General features: G+C 32.6%; 2 protein-coding genes across 5 annotated transcripts; one reads left to right on the forward strand and one right to left on the reverse strand.

The window, feature by feature from the left end:
* The first annotated feature begins 1,864 nt into the window (after positions 1 to 1,864).
* LOC118055999 (uncharacterized) lies at positions 1,865 to 7,234 on the forward strand. Of its 2 annotated transcripts, none has more exons than XM_035068065.2 (9): positions 1,865 to 2,301; positions 3,480 to 3,526; positions 3,602 to 3,704; positions 4,032 to 4,118; positions 4,907 to 4,990; positions 5,941 to 5,994; positions 6,494 to 6,574; positions 6,778 to 6,823; positions 6,950 to 7,234. In XM_035068065.2, exons 1-9 carry the CDS (start codon positions 2,014 to 2,016, stop codon positions 7,018 to 7,020), a joined length of 861 nt encoding a protein of 286 aa, XP_034923956.1. In that variant the 5' UTR covers positions 1,865 to 2,013; the 3' UTR covers positions 7,021 to 7,234. The 2 variants fall into 2 exon arrangements, with proteins under 2 accessions (XP_034923956.1, XP_073264954.1); XM_073408853.1 differs by having other exon boundaries at positions 2,136 to 2,301; positions 3,461 to 3,526.
* A 956-nt stretch (positions 7,235 to 8,190) lies between these two features.
* Positions 8,191 to 11,308, reverse strand: LOC118056000 (uncharacterized). 3 transcript variants are annotated; one of them, XM_035068068.2, is made up of 5 exons: positions 10,937 to 11,308; positions 10,803 to 10,847; positions 10,391 to 10,684; positions 10,115 to 10,299; positions 8,191 to 8,629 (listed from the first exon to the last, which is right to left on the reverse strand). In XM_035068068.2, the coding sequence occupies exons 1-5, from the start codon at positions 11,160 to 11,162 to the stop codon at positions 8,411 to 8,413; spliced, it is 969 nt and encodes a 322-aa protein (XP_034923959.1). In that variant the 5' UTR covers positions 11,163 to 11,308; the 3' UTR covers positions 8,191 to 8,410. The 3 variants fall into 3 exon arrangements, with proteins under 3 accessions (XP_034923959.1, XP_034923957.1, XP_073264953.1); XM_035068066.2 differs by having other exon boundaries at positions 8,191 to 8,635; XM_073408852.1 differs by having other exon boundaries at positions 8,496 to 8,717.
* Between the last annotated feature and the right edge of the window lie 1,271 nt (positions 11,309 to 12,579).

The following is a 12,579-nucleotide window of genomic DNA, read 5'->3' on the forward strand; positions in this document are numbered from 1 at the left end:
CAAAATGTTGTGTTGGATATATTATATTATAACATTAGCTAAAACTGCTCTGGGTTTCACTATGCAAATTCATAGTGAAACGCTGAGTTTTTTTTAAAAAAAACTTTTGACCTTTGTTTTTCAAGCTTTTTTTTTCTTTTTTCTTTTTTTTTTTAATTAATGTTTTTTTAAATTTTTTTTGTTAATGTTAAACTTTTTTATTTTTAGTTATCAAATTTTCATGATACAGGTTTTGGGTCTGATGGATTAACCAAGATTATTTTTTTCGTTTTTCTTTTTAATTAATTTTTTCGAATGTAGTCCATAGTGAAATGCTTAGCTATCTTCTTTTTTTTTTGCTTTGTTTTTTTAAGCTGTTTTTTCCCCCTTTTTTTTGTTTTTTTTTTAAACTGTTTTGTTTTTTTGTTTTTTTAATGAATATTTTTTTTTTCTATTTAGTTATCAAACTTTCATTACATGAGTTTCGGGTTTGACGCGTTAACCTAGCTATTTTGGGTTAACCCATAAATTTTTTTTTTTCCTGTTAAGTTATCAAACTTTCATGACACGAATCCTAGATTTGACGGGTTAACTTGGTTTGAAAGGTTAACCCAGTCAATTCAGATTTTTTTTTTTTCTTCATTAGTTTTTTTGTTCACGAAGGCTTTTTTTTAATTAATATTTTTTTTTGCTTAGTATTTTTTTTTTTGCTTCTTGCTTTTTTTTTTTCTTTTTAATTATTTTTTAAAAATTTAGTTTGTTAATATTAATTTTTTTTTATTTAGTTATCAAACTTTCATGACACAAATCCAGGAATGATGAATTAACCTGATTTGATGGGTTAACCAAGTTAATTCAGATTTTCTTTTTCTTTTTCTTCATTAGTTTTTTTTTCTTCCTGTAGGTTTTTTTTTCCTTTGTTTTTGTTCTTTTTAATTAGTCTTTTTTTTGTTCATTTTTGTTTATTAATGTTAATTTTTTTTCTATTTAGTTATTACACTTTCATGACACGAATCTTAGGTTTGATAGGTTAACCTGATTTGGTGGGCTAACTCAGTTGATTCATATTTTTTTTCTTTTTCTTTATTAGTTTTTTTTTTTCAATTTCATCTTTAAATATTGTAATTAACTATAACTAAAAGACATCAATTTTTTTTCTTCCAATTTTATGACACGAATCCCAAGTTTGACGGGTTAAATCAGTTGATTAAGATTTTTCTTTTCTTTTTTTAAGTAGCTTTTTTCTTTTGATTTCATGTTTTTAATATCGATTTGATTAAGAATTAAACTTTATAATTTGTTTTGTATATTGGTCATTAAATTATTGTGGTCTCATGAGGGGATTTTACTGTACCTCTCCTAGCAAAGCACTATTCATCGAAATAATGCTTTGTTTTATTGTTTTTTTCTTTCCAATTAATCTTTTTTTTTTAATTTCATTCTGTAATATTATTTTTTTTTTCTTTTTAATTATCACACTTTTATAACAAAATCTTGCAACCATACTCATATCAAAGGCTCCGGGTTTGATGTTGTAACAAAACTCACTTAAATTTGGGTCATGTAAGTTTAATATTATTATTATTATTATAAATATAATTTTTGGATCATGAATAACAAATAGACTCAATGCTTTTATGTATAATTTTATAGAAAAATCTAATACTTTTAAATTTTAATTTTTTAAAATATTTTTTATATAAAAAATTGACCCACAGCGTATTGCACGTGTCATGTTTCTAGTGTGTGTATAATGAAGTTCGAGGTTGTCTGAGGGTAGCCTCTCTTTTTTTTCTTTTTTCTTTTTGGATAAAAAGAAAGTAGAGAAAGGAATGGTGCCACGTAACAATAGATTAGGCGGTTGAAACTTGGCTTTTCAGTTTTGGGATCATCAAACTGTAACCTCTCATTCTTTCTCTCCCCAAAATAAAACAGATATATACATGCCGCGTAGTCGAAGAAAGAAACAGAAGAAAAGGTCCTGTAATTTTTAGAGTTAGAAACAAACTAATAAAATCAATCGATCAGTACCCAATGACAGCAATAATATCATCACCAGCTGCAACAGCAACAATAAGAACAGCCATTTTCAACTATGATGTCCAATTTGGAAGGTTTAGTAATAACAAGAACAATAACAACAAAGGTTGCTGCTTTCTCTCTGCACATTCTTTTTCACCACCAAAATTGAGTCCTAAACAACCCCACAGGGTTAAGCTTGTGTTTTTAACCAAAGCTGCTGATTCAAGTCAGGCCTCTCCGTCTTCTACTACAACTGCTTCCAAAACTATTGTCACTGATGATGAGTTCTCTCTTGCTAAGGTATTACTCTTTATGCTTCTGTGTTTTTTTTTTTTTTGTCTGGTTTTAATTTGTGTAGAATTGATTTCCTTCATTAAATTCGTTGTAAAAATTTAAGTGAAATAGACCCATTGTGCTATTTTTTTCTAAACTTGAGCTTTTTACCGTTGTTTATGATAATATTTGCATAATTAATTGGCTTTTTATTAACTAAAGAACACATTGGCGTCAAGGGATTCGGTTTAGGTGCTATGGATTTGAAGTTGTTCTTGTTTTTTAGTAATTTATTGCTGTGGTTTGCCAATTTTATCAATTTAAAGTAATAGGGTTACCAACACTAGAAACTTGTTTCTATGAAAACTGTATAAGAAAATAAAATGCTGATAAATGATGGTTTTTAGGCACTATATGTTGGGGTTTTTAGAGTCAATTTTGCAATTGTGGTATCCGTCATTGGAAGGCAACTTCCAGAGAATAAAATCGACTATCATTACTTTGGATTGTAAATGAGATTTGTGAAGAGATAAGGAGGCGTTGTAGAATGCTTACTCCTTCAGGCCTAGAAATTACAAATACTGTTGATAGGCACGACCAGTTTTCTTACCTTTATGGGGTTTAAGTCCAAGGTGATATGAGTATTATCATTTGCAATTGCAAAAAGAGTATTTGTTAAGTGCTTGTTGACTAATTCTTATTCCAACTGTTGTATTTTGTTGTTCATTACACTCTAAATGACGGCGATTGGGCTACACTCATTTGTTGTAATTGTAAAGTATGTAAACTGTAGTTTTGTTAATTGGTGATCAAAGGTGTTGTGTGATGCCATATTTTAAGGATAAGCACTGGTAAGCTTTTGGGTTAGATTCTTAGATGCTAACACACTGACTTCTTTTGTCACTTATGTTGCTCTCTGTTGATCAGATCAGTGATGAAACTGTCTTCCATAGTTTCAAGGTTAATGGGATGCAGAGTTTGTTTTTGGAGGAGCCATTTATTGTGCATTGTAGTTTTGTTGGCAAACTCCCAGTGATAACTACTAGCCAAACATTCCCCTCCTCTTCTTTAGTCTAATCACTTATCTGAATATGCTTTGGCGAAGACTTGATGCAAGCCTGTTTACTGCATAAGTTTTAGTAAACCTGGTGTCCTCATCTATATGTTCTGATTAACGAAATTATAGTGTTTTCTATTGTTTGCAGGTCTCATTTGGTGTTATTGGACTGGGATTTGGGATTTCGCTCCTGTCGTGAGTTTTTTTCCCTTTGATTGTACCTAAGTAATCTAAAGTGACTGCTGACCATGATTTGTGCTTGATTTACAGGTATGGTTTTGGGGCTTACTTTAACATCCTTCCAGGATCTGAATGGTCGGCGATAATGCTAACATATGGCTTCCCTCTCGCAATAATTGGTATGGCTCTCAAGGTAAAAGTTTCCTTTTCATTATGACTGGGATTTTATGATACTCATGTCATAGACTATTTATTCTGTATTTTTAACTTTTTTATTGGAGATCATTTGGAGATTAAGGTAGCAAACATGAAGAATAATGCACGCCTCTTGAAACATATTAGTTATTCGTGTTTGTTTTGCATAACCTGTTTCCTTAAGTTATTATCTGCCCATGTGTGTCTGGTTACAGATGGTTCCTTAGATTTGCTTTCAAAGGATGGCTTTAAAAACCATAATGGAGTGCTTGAATTAAATGACATATACGGTTTATTTAAGTGGTATCCTTTTACTGCTGTGCAGTATGCAGAACTGAAGCCAGTGCCATGCTTGACTTATTCCAATGCTGAGATGTCAAGAGAAAAATGTGCCACTCCAATCCTTAAACAGGTATTTTCAGCATCCGGACACAGAATGTCGGAAATTAATTTCAATTATCTCTTTTTCTTATTTATTCTAAGATTTCTCCTCATTAAACTCCTAACTCTAGGGACTTAGCTTAGGAAATCTGATAATATGATTGGACATCTCATCCAGACTTAGTCTTCTCATACTAGGGTGAGGGTGAATATTAGCTTTCTTCAACAAATCTTTCTTAGCCAGTTAGTTTCCATTGGAGTCATATATTTGACTTTATTCACAATTGCAATTCTATTCGACCTGGTATGTGGTTAAGGTAAACAGGGACAACTTTTGCTTAATGCTGGACCAATTTCGAAGTCCTAAATTAAAAGCATGTCAGTGAAATAGGAAAAGATACTTAAACTTAGATTTGTCTTTACCACCTAGGCTCGCTTCATTACTCGTTCCTTGCCATTATTTTAGCATCTCTAAAATTCAGGATTAATGTGCATCACTATATTATGCTCTAGAGAGTTAAAAATTTAACATGGCATCCCTTTCAGGCTTGTAATATATTGTTGGATAATATAATCTTCATTGTGAAGTTTCTTCCTGTAATAACACTGTGCTATGTAGTTGTTTTATGCAATGATGCAAAACCTTATAGTGTTTTACATTGCTCTTCCATAAAATAGCCTGTTCTTATACTGACTGCAGACACCTTTACGAGATGTAGTCTATACTATGATAATGCTTGCACAACTATGATACTCTTTCACATTTTGAATATAGGGCGGCATCTGGAATTATTTCTTTTTTTTTTTCTCTTTAATCAGGTCAGGAATGATGTTATAAGATATCGATATGGAGACGAGCAGCATTTGGATGAGGCATTGAAACGAATTTTCCAGTATGGTCTGGTATGCTGCAAATGACTATTATTTAATAGTATCTGGTGCATGTTTTCTGGATTATCTTCTTGATCAATGAAACAGGATTAATTTTGTTTTAAAGTCCCTGCTTACATACTTTCTTATGCTTACATGTTCTGCAGTGTATATTCAAGGCAATAAGGCATCTTAGGTTCTACTGCTCACACTTCTTTTTTAATCCTGCCTGTGTATATATAAAATTTTAGAGGAAAAAATGTCTATCTGATGTTTGATAATTAATGCATTTGAAAAATCTCTTCCTGGTTTTTGCGATCATGAATATTCCTAAAACCTCATCTTAGGGAAGAGAACGTACATGGTGAATAACCAAATTCCAATTGAAATGAAATCTTTAGGATAAATCAATGCAATTTAAATTTAGGAGGAACAGGAGCCTTCTATTGTGAGTGACTCTGGTCCTGAGTCACCAAAATCAGCTACACGAAGCCCTCAAAGCAAGTACAGCAAAGGGAGGGGAAGAAAGGTGTTAGAGAAAGCCCAAGGCCCACGACCCAGAGATTTCCTTTCTTATACTTGTGAACAGGGGACAGGAACCAATGATTACCGGATTTTTTCTTTATTAATTTTTGGGATCAGTCATCACAAACCGAGCATTTGTTTCAGAAGGCCATGTGGTGTGTGAACTTTAACATTGACCAAGATACATTAGCTCAAGGACAGTTTCTGGTCACTTGACAAACTATTGCTTGAATTTGTTTGGTTGATGTACCCTTTTATATAGTCTATTTAATTGATGACAAAGTGAAACCAAATTCTTCTCCAAGAATAGAAAAGGAACTTCTCTTACATCTGAGAATATGAATTCCGGTATATGATCTGGCATTTTGTGTATTTGGTGCATTTATTTAAAAAGGAGATAATTTATATTATTCATGTTCTTGTAACTTCATCATCATGTGCTTTGCCTTGAATTTCAGGGTGGAGGAATTCCGAGGCGGAATGCACCTATTCTGCAGATGATCCGTGAAGAAGTATGTTCCTTCAATACATATTAAACTCTAAAAACAGAACATACTGATTATTGTATCCTACAAGAACTTTCTGATTGACACTGTCATTGGCTGCAAAACATGCTGATTATCGCATCCTACAAGAACTTTCTGATTGACACTGTCATTGGCTGCAACTTCTTGGGGTCATATATAATTGGAATGGAACTTATGTGATGGTTCACCAGATTCTTTTAATTGGTCATCTACAAGCATAATTTATTAGTCAAGAGATGTTGAATTGCTTAGAACCCTGAAATTTTGATGTCTGTTTCACCATGCTGCTAGGTTTTTTCTGATAGGTGGACACATGACTTCCTTTTTAAAAAATAAAAATAGCCCTTTTGTTCCCCTTCTCTCTGACTGATTCTGTAACTAAAATGATTATGGAGAACTATACCTTGAAACCAATTGAACCAAACCTTGCTTCCTAAATACTGTTCGGATATGTGAATGAGACTCTTTGTTGACTTTGTCGCAGGTCACAGAGGATGGTAAATACTGTCTAGTCCTGGTCTTCGAGGCGAAGGCTTTGCAGTTGTCAGACTTTGAAAAAAGACAGGTAAAAATTGCACGAGGTTCATTGGAAGTTAAGCATTTTAGTGTTTGGTAAAATTTATATATATAAAAAAATTATTATAAAGCTTGTGTAAGAGTTCTTGGTTGTTTTGAATTCCACCTTGCAATTGCATTTATATCGTTAATTTCAGAAGAGATTAATGAATAATGGCATGCTGATTCTTTAATCTCAAATAATGTTTTCAGGGAAAATTCACTTCATTCTTTGGACCAGATATCACAGCTGAAATTGGTAAGAGCTACATTTAAATGCTTTGGTGTAAACATATGCTTTTGGAAAGCTTTCAAAGGCAAGGAACAGCTTGGAATTCTTTATGTAGTGAATTGCGGAGTGATGCTAATCAATAATGATTTGCAGGGAAAGGAGAAAACAATCTATACGAAGTTCGACTTATTTCCAACTTAAACGCCAACGCATCACCTTCATGAAGTGCTTCGTGGTATCATCTCGCTCTGCTATCTGCTTGGTCTTTTCTTCATTTTCATATACTCCCTTGTGAAAATTTTGTGTAACGATGTTTAGATTTAGCTTGTCACTATTTTTTTTTTTTTCTTTTTTTTGTAAACCATAACATCTTGGAGAAATATATACATGCTACATATAACCTCAAATGAAAGCCAGAAGTATTTCGTTTTACACAAATCTGTTCTGTAAGCAATGTGCAAACCTAACAGGGTTTTCACCATATGGTACCCCCCTACATTCAGTGCGAACTCGTCACCCACCTCTACCGATGTATTGTTAGTTATGGTTTCACCTACTTGAAGAGAACACAAGAAAAACAATGTTCTTTAGTGTACCTCTTGCTTGCTAACTCCTTTTCTTTCTGCGAAAAAAGCAGAAATAAATGCAATGTATACTGAAGCTTTTGCGCAAGTGTTTTCAGAAAGAGTCAAATGAGATTGCAATGTATGACTTGCATGACAATTTTTCTGAAGAAAATCAAGTTGCATTGAGCAAACAAGATTATCTATGTATTGGCAATGATTATGAATTGGCCTGATGCATATTCTAGCAATTAAGTCATTTTTAAAGCAATATTAAACTACTAAGAAAGAACAAGGCAGCTGTAACATAAACAAATCACAGCAAGTCTTCCACTAGTTTAGAGAATCTCAGACACAGATTTAGGACGATAGAGAGTGTTAGAACTCTCTTTTCTTGTGTTAAAGGATTTATTCATTGATTTTAACTACTAATATAAGATGTAGGATGTTAAACACTAGGGTTTTTAAACCTATACATAGAAACGTGTTTGGTTTTGCACTTCAAAAATAGAAAATATTGATAAATATGCCTCTTTTATGTCTCTTATGTTCCGAGACAAAAAAAAATCTTAAAAATATCCCATCAGAGGACTTTTTGAGTTGTATATGGTGTATAGCTGCATAATTGTAATAAAAACAAGAGCAGACACGAAATGAATGACATCTCATTTTCATTTTTTCTCGATGTTCCTTCATCAATCATATATCTATTCATCTTCAAACAGGTGTAGGGTAAAATTCTTCCCATGAATTATTAATTGGTGAGTTCTATGTGTGTGGAGGAGAAAGAAGAATCTTTCCATTCTAAAGCCGTAAACAGAGGAGTTCACGTGAACCCAAAAGCTGTCAGCCATTTTCAGAGACAAGGAACAAAACATTACATCACTAACTACAACAAAAGACTCATGGAAAAAAACACAAACAACGTAGGACAGTCTTTCATCTCTGTCCATTCATGGTTTCCTTCAATTAATCCCACCTCCCACGTACAAAATCTCTTCAAAGAGAGAATCTTGAAGCCCCTTCAATCCAATATACTATTTTACCATCTCTAGCTCTCCTTTTTAGCGCCCTTAAAGTTTAAAAAGAAAATATTCTTCTTTCTTGGTTTGCTCTTCTCCCTGTGCCTTTTTCTCATCCATGACAAGCATCCACCTTGCTTGCTGATGCTGCACCTCCACACTTGCTCAACATTTTTTTCCTGCTTTTCCTCTTTATTACTCTCTCTTTTCGTCGTTTCTTCTTTCCCTCTTGTTCCTCTCACCTGGACCTGCATCTTCCCGAGCATTCATCATATTATGCACCATTGTGTCATCATCTATATGGTAGCCTTTCCTTTTTCAATTATGATTTTGTATCTGGTTTTGCCAAATTTGGAAATATTAAGCTACTTCATCAAAAAATTTATTTCTAAAAGTAACAAGAATCTAGTACTTCAGCCTACTTGAGTATTTTGACTCGTCAATAATGCTATAGTATTATACACAGTGTTGCGGGCTAGCGGCTAGGATCAAAACAAGGATAGTTATGCAGCCCAAGTATAATAATGGATTAAAATAAGAAAGACTTCTCCATAATTATTGTCCTACAAGGATAACAAATGTGATTATCCTGGAGAGATCTAATGCTCTGAGATTTGATTAACTCTAACTGAGACCAGGCAAAAAAAAAAAAGTTACACTCCAGTCTTGACTCACCAAGTCTGAGCTCAACTCTTGCCTATTGTATAACCTAGCTCCCCCTCCCCTCCCCCACCCCACCTCACTTCAGGTGTAATAACAAAAGCTTAATGTCTTAGAAACCCTCTACCATGGCTGAATACTAAGCATCTCCCCTCTAACTCTAACAACTAGCCACTAATGTGTATAGACTTGTCAAAATTAACATGAGATTTACCATGGAATTCATGTCTATGAGCACCTGAAGAGCATTACTGTATTAGTCATTATTTTACCAGTACCATTCAATTCACACACCACAATACCTAAAGATTGCAAAGACTAAAGAGGTGTCAGTGTCACATTATCCAAACTTGCTTGTACAAGTTTACCACAACAGTGTAATGTCAAGATCCAATAGTGGCGTGTCTTCATTGTAAATGATGATAGCAATCATGTAGAATTTTTGTATCCCATGATACCACTATTTTGTGATCCAGCCCTGAAACACAGGCTATTATGTCCAAAAAGAAGGAAAAGAGGCAGTGAAATGCTGCTTTCATTGAGAACCCCAAAGAATCAAAAGTAAAGAAACAAAAAAAAAGAAAAAGGAATTCAAAAAGCATCTTCAGTGGCACCATATACAACAAAGAGAAGAGAGCGCTAAAGAACACTGGAGGAATTCATGCAAGTGTGATTAGAGAACAAAAGGAGGGAGAAAAGGTAGTGTAGATAATCTCCTTTGAGAATTGCTTTTCACTTGTGTTGAACATCCAAAAGAGGCTCTAAATGGAAAAACAAGAAAGCAGGAAAAGAGCTTTTCCTGCCAGAAAAATGTTTCTGAAAATCATAGATGAAACAACTAATGTTAAAATTCTGAAGATCAAAATTTATAGCCAGAGTTATAAAAAAAAAAGATCATGATTCTGGAAGGGGAAATAGCAGCTAAAAACAAAAGCAGCAGTCAAAACTTATGTTCAGAAATGCGAAGGAGACAAAACTGTTCAGCAAGAAAAACTTGCCTGTTCTTCAGCTTTCAACCTTGAAATAGTGAATATAAATGAGTATCGTGAACTGAAATTACTTGAAAAACACACCTGTTCTTCAGCTTTCAACTTTGAATTACAATTAGGCGAATCTCCACCATGTATTTCGCATCTCTTTCTCTCTGTAATCGAAGGCGTTGAAGCTGGACTAGGACTGCTTGATGAAGAACTAAGGTCAGGAGGAGTACTTTGAGTCCCAACATCTCTAGTACTCAACAAGCCCTCCATTGTATTTTCTACAAACAAAAAATCCTGAACCAACTCAAAAACAACCTTTTTTCTTCAATTTCTTTAGAAAAAAACAGCAGCAAGTATTCAAATTATAACCTTTAATTGGAAAATGATTAACAATATCATCATGTGTAGCAATAGTAGTAGTCTTTTTATGGATTTGCTGCGAATGATTAGAGTAAACAAGAGGTGCAGACATTGTAATTCTGTTTGTTAAGCTCCATAACGATCTTCCACTTAGTGTTTTAGCTGATAAACACTCCATTGGAACCTCTCCTGAAAGTGGATTACATATATACTTCTCTGCTTCGTTCCATTTGGGATTTAAAGCAAATCCACCTGGTAACAAGCATTCCCATTTGTTATAATCCCCTGACCTTGCCTGCAATGCTGCATAAAAAAAGAACAGAAAACAACAATCAAAATCACTAATCGTGACGCATAATGCAAATAATTACTCCCATAAAAAGCTTCGTGACTATTTGCATTGTCACTGCATACTAATTACCTTTAAGAGCAGTGGTAAATGAGTATGTTGAAGGGTCAATCTCTTCTGAAAATATTAAGATAGGATGGATTAGTCAATTGATAGCACTAATTAATAAAAAAGAAAAGGGGGGGGGGGGTAAGAGTACTAGCAACCTCTAAAGGAGTAGCCAGGAGATGAAGCAGTGCTGGAAATGGTAATGTTTGATCTAAAACACCTCGCATCTTCTCTAAGACTTCTGATATATGATCCTGAAAACCTTCTTGATCTCGTGTTTTCACGGCTGGTTTGAGCCTTGAATGCCCACTCTCTCAAATTGAACTCAGTTTCGTCTCCTCGTTGAGAAATAGTGTAGGGAGATTGCTTTAATGTGGAAGCCATGAATGAGTCTTGAATTTACATTACACAAGTTGAAATATGCAAAGGCTGTAATTAGTTATAAAGTCTTTAGCTAGCTGTACATGTGTTCTTGGCTTCTCAACTTGGTGCAGGTTTTTTCAGCGCAAGAATCTTGTAAGAAATTTACCTGTGCCACATCAGCGGATGAGCCAAGCAACAACTTACCAAAGACTTTTTTTTTTGTTTTTTTTTTATATAAAGCACCAGAGTCTTGAATTCAAAAAAAAAAAAAAAAAGATAGCTCATTTGTTTTACATTAAATTGTTTAATTTAATTCCCAAAAAAATATTTGGCTAAGGGTCGTTATTGTATTTCCAAAAACAATAGGTTGACAATCAAGTTGCTACAGTACAAAAGAAACTAAAAGGAATTCAAATTTATTACTGTGTCACTATAGATTTAAACAGTAAAATTAAATTATAATTTTACCTCTATAAACATAAAACAATTGGCATTGAATGCAAGGGTATAATAATCCTTTTGTTGTTACTTGCAAAGTAAAACAACTAGTTTGTCCTTGGAGACAAAAAAAATAAAATATTTGGACACGGTTTAAGAATATGATGTAAACCATGTTTTTTTAAAATTTTAATTTTTATATATTTTGGATTATTTTAATATATTGATCTTAAAAATAATTTTTTAAAAATAAAAAATATATATAATTTTAATACATTTCAGCATAAAAAATATTTTAAAAAACAAATATAACTCTACTCCCAAACAAACTTACATAAAACATTTAGGACAGGTGAACTTTTGGTTTCTTCATTTTAGTTTTACAATAAAATAATTATAATGTCCTTGAATTAGAATTGTTTTTGTCTTAGATTAAGGGGTGTTTTTTATTATTGTTATTATTTTTATTATTATATTATATCATCAAATTAATTAAGGTTTCACTTTACTCTCATATTTTATTTTATTTTTATAAAAATATTATCATTTAAACTTTTTTTTTTTCATGTTTAAGAAAATGAGTTCAAACCGTGTGTGTATCATTACCACCAAACAAACGGGTATTTAGCATAAAAGAAGATAACCCTATTATCCGTTGCAATTTTGGGTGCTGATTTTGATGCACTTTTTGTAACCTATCTTTAATCTTTTTTATTTCAATAATTTTTTAATATTTATATGATTTCTTTGATTTTCTAGTTTTTTTTCTTTTCAATGAAAAAAATGAATGAAACAATAATAAAGTGAGAATTGAAAACATCATGAGCGTAGAGAAAATTGATGTAAAAAAATTCAAAAAAGAAAATGTGAGTAAATAAAATAAAATAAAAAATAAAATAAATAAATAAATGTGAGTGGGTTATCCTCCATTTATTTTTCATTACCCAATTAGCTTTATTGGATAACTTAATCATGCTTAAAGTATATTCCAAATACTTAA

The sequence above is a fragment of the Populus alba genome, chromosome 4, assembly GCF_005239225.2.
Source record: "Populus alba chromosome 4, ASM523922v2, whole genome shotgun sequence".
NCBI lineage: Eukaryota > Viridiplantae > Streptophyta > Magnoliopsida > Malpighiales > Salicaceae > Populus > Populus alba.

Coding starts and splice junctions, on each gene's coding strand:
- LOC118055999 (XM_035068065.2), top strand. CDS start 2,014: ATGACAGCAATAATATCATCACCAGCTGCAACAGCAACAATAAGAACA. Junction 3,527..3,601: donor TTTGGGATTTCGCTCCTGTC/GTGAGTTTTTTT, acceptor CTTGATTTACAG/GTATGGTTTTGGGGCTTACT. Junction 5,995..6,493: donor TGCAGATGATCCGTGAAGAA/GTATGTTCCTTC, acceptor ACTTTGTCGCAG/GTCACAGAGGATGGTAAATA.
- LOC118056000 (XM_035068066.2), bottom strand. CDS start 11,162: ATGGCTTCCACATTAAAGCAATCTCCCTACACTATTTCTCAACGAGGA. Junction 10,685..10,802: donor ATTTACCACTGCTCTTAAAG/GTAATTAGTATG, acceptor TTTTTTATGCAG/CATTGCAGGCAAGGTCAGGG. Junction 10,300..10,390: donor TAATCATTTTCCAATTAAAG/GTTATAATTTGA, acceptor TTTTGTTTGTAG/AAAATACAATGGAGGGCTTG.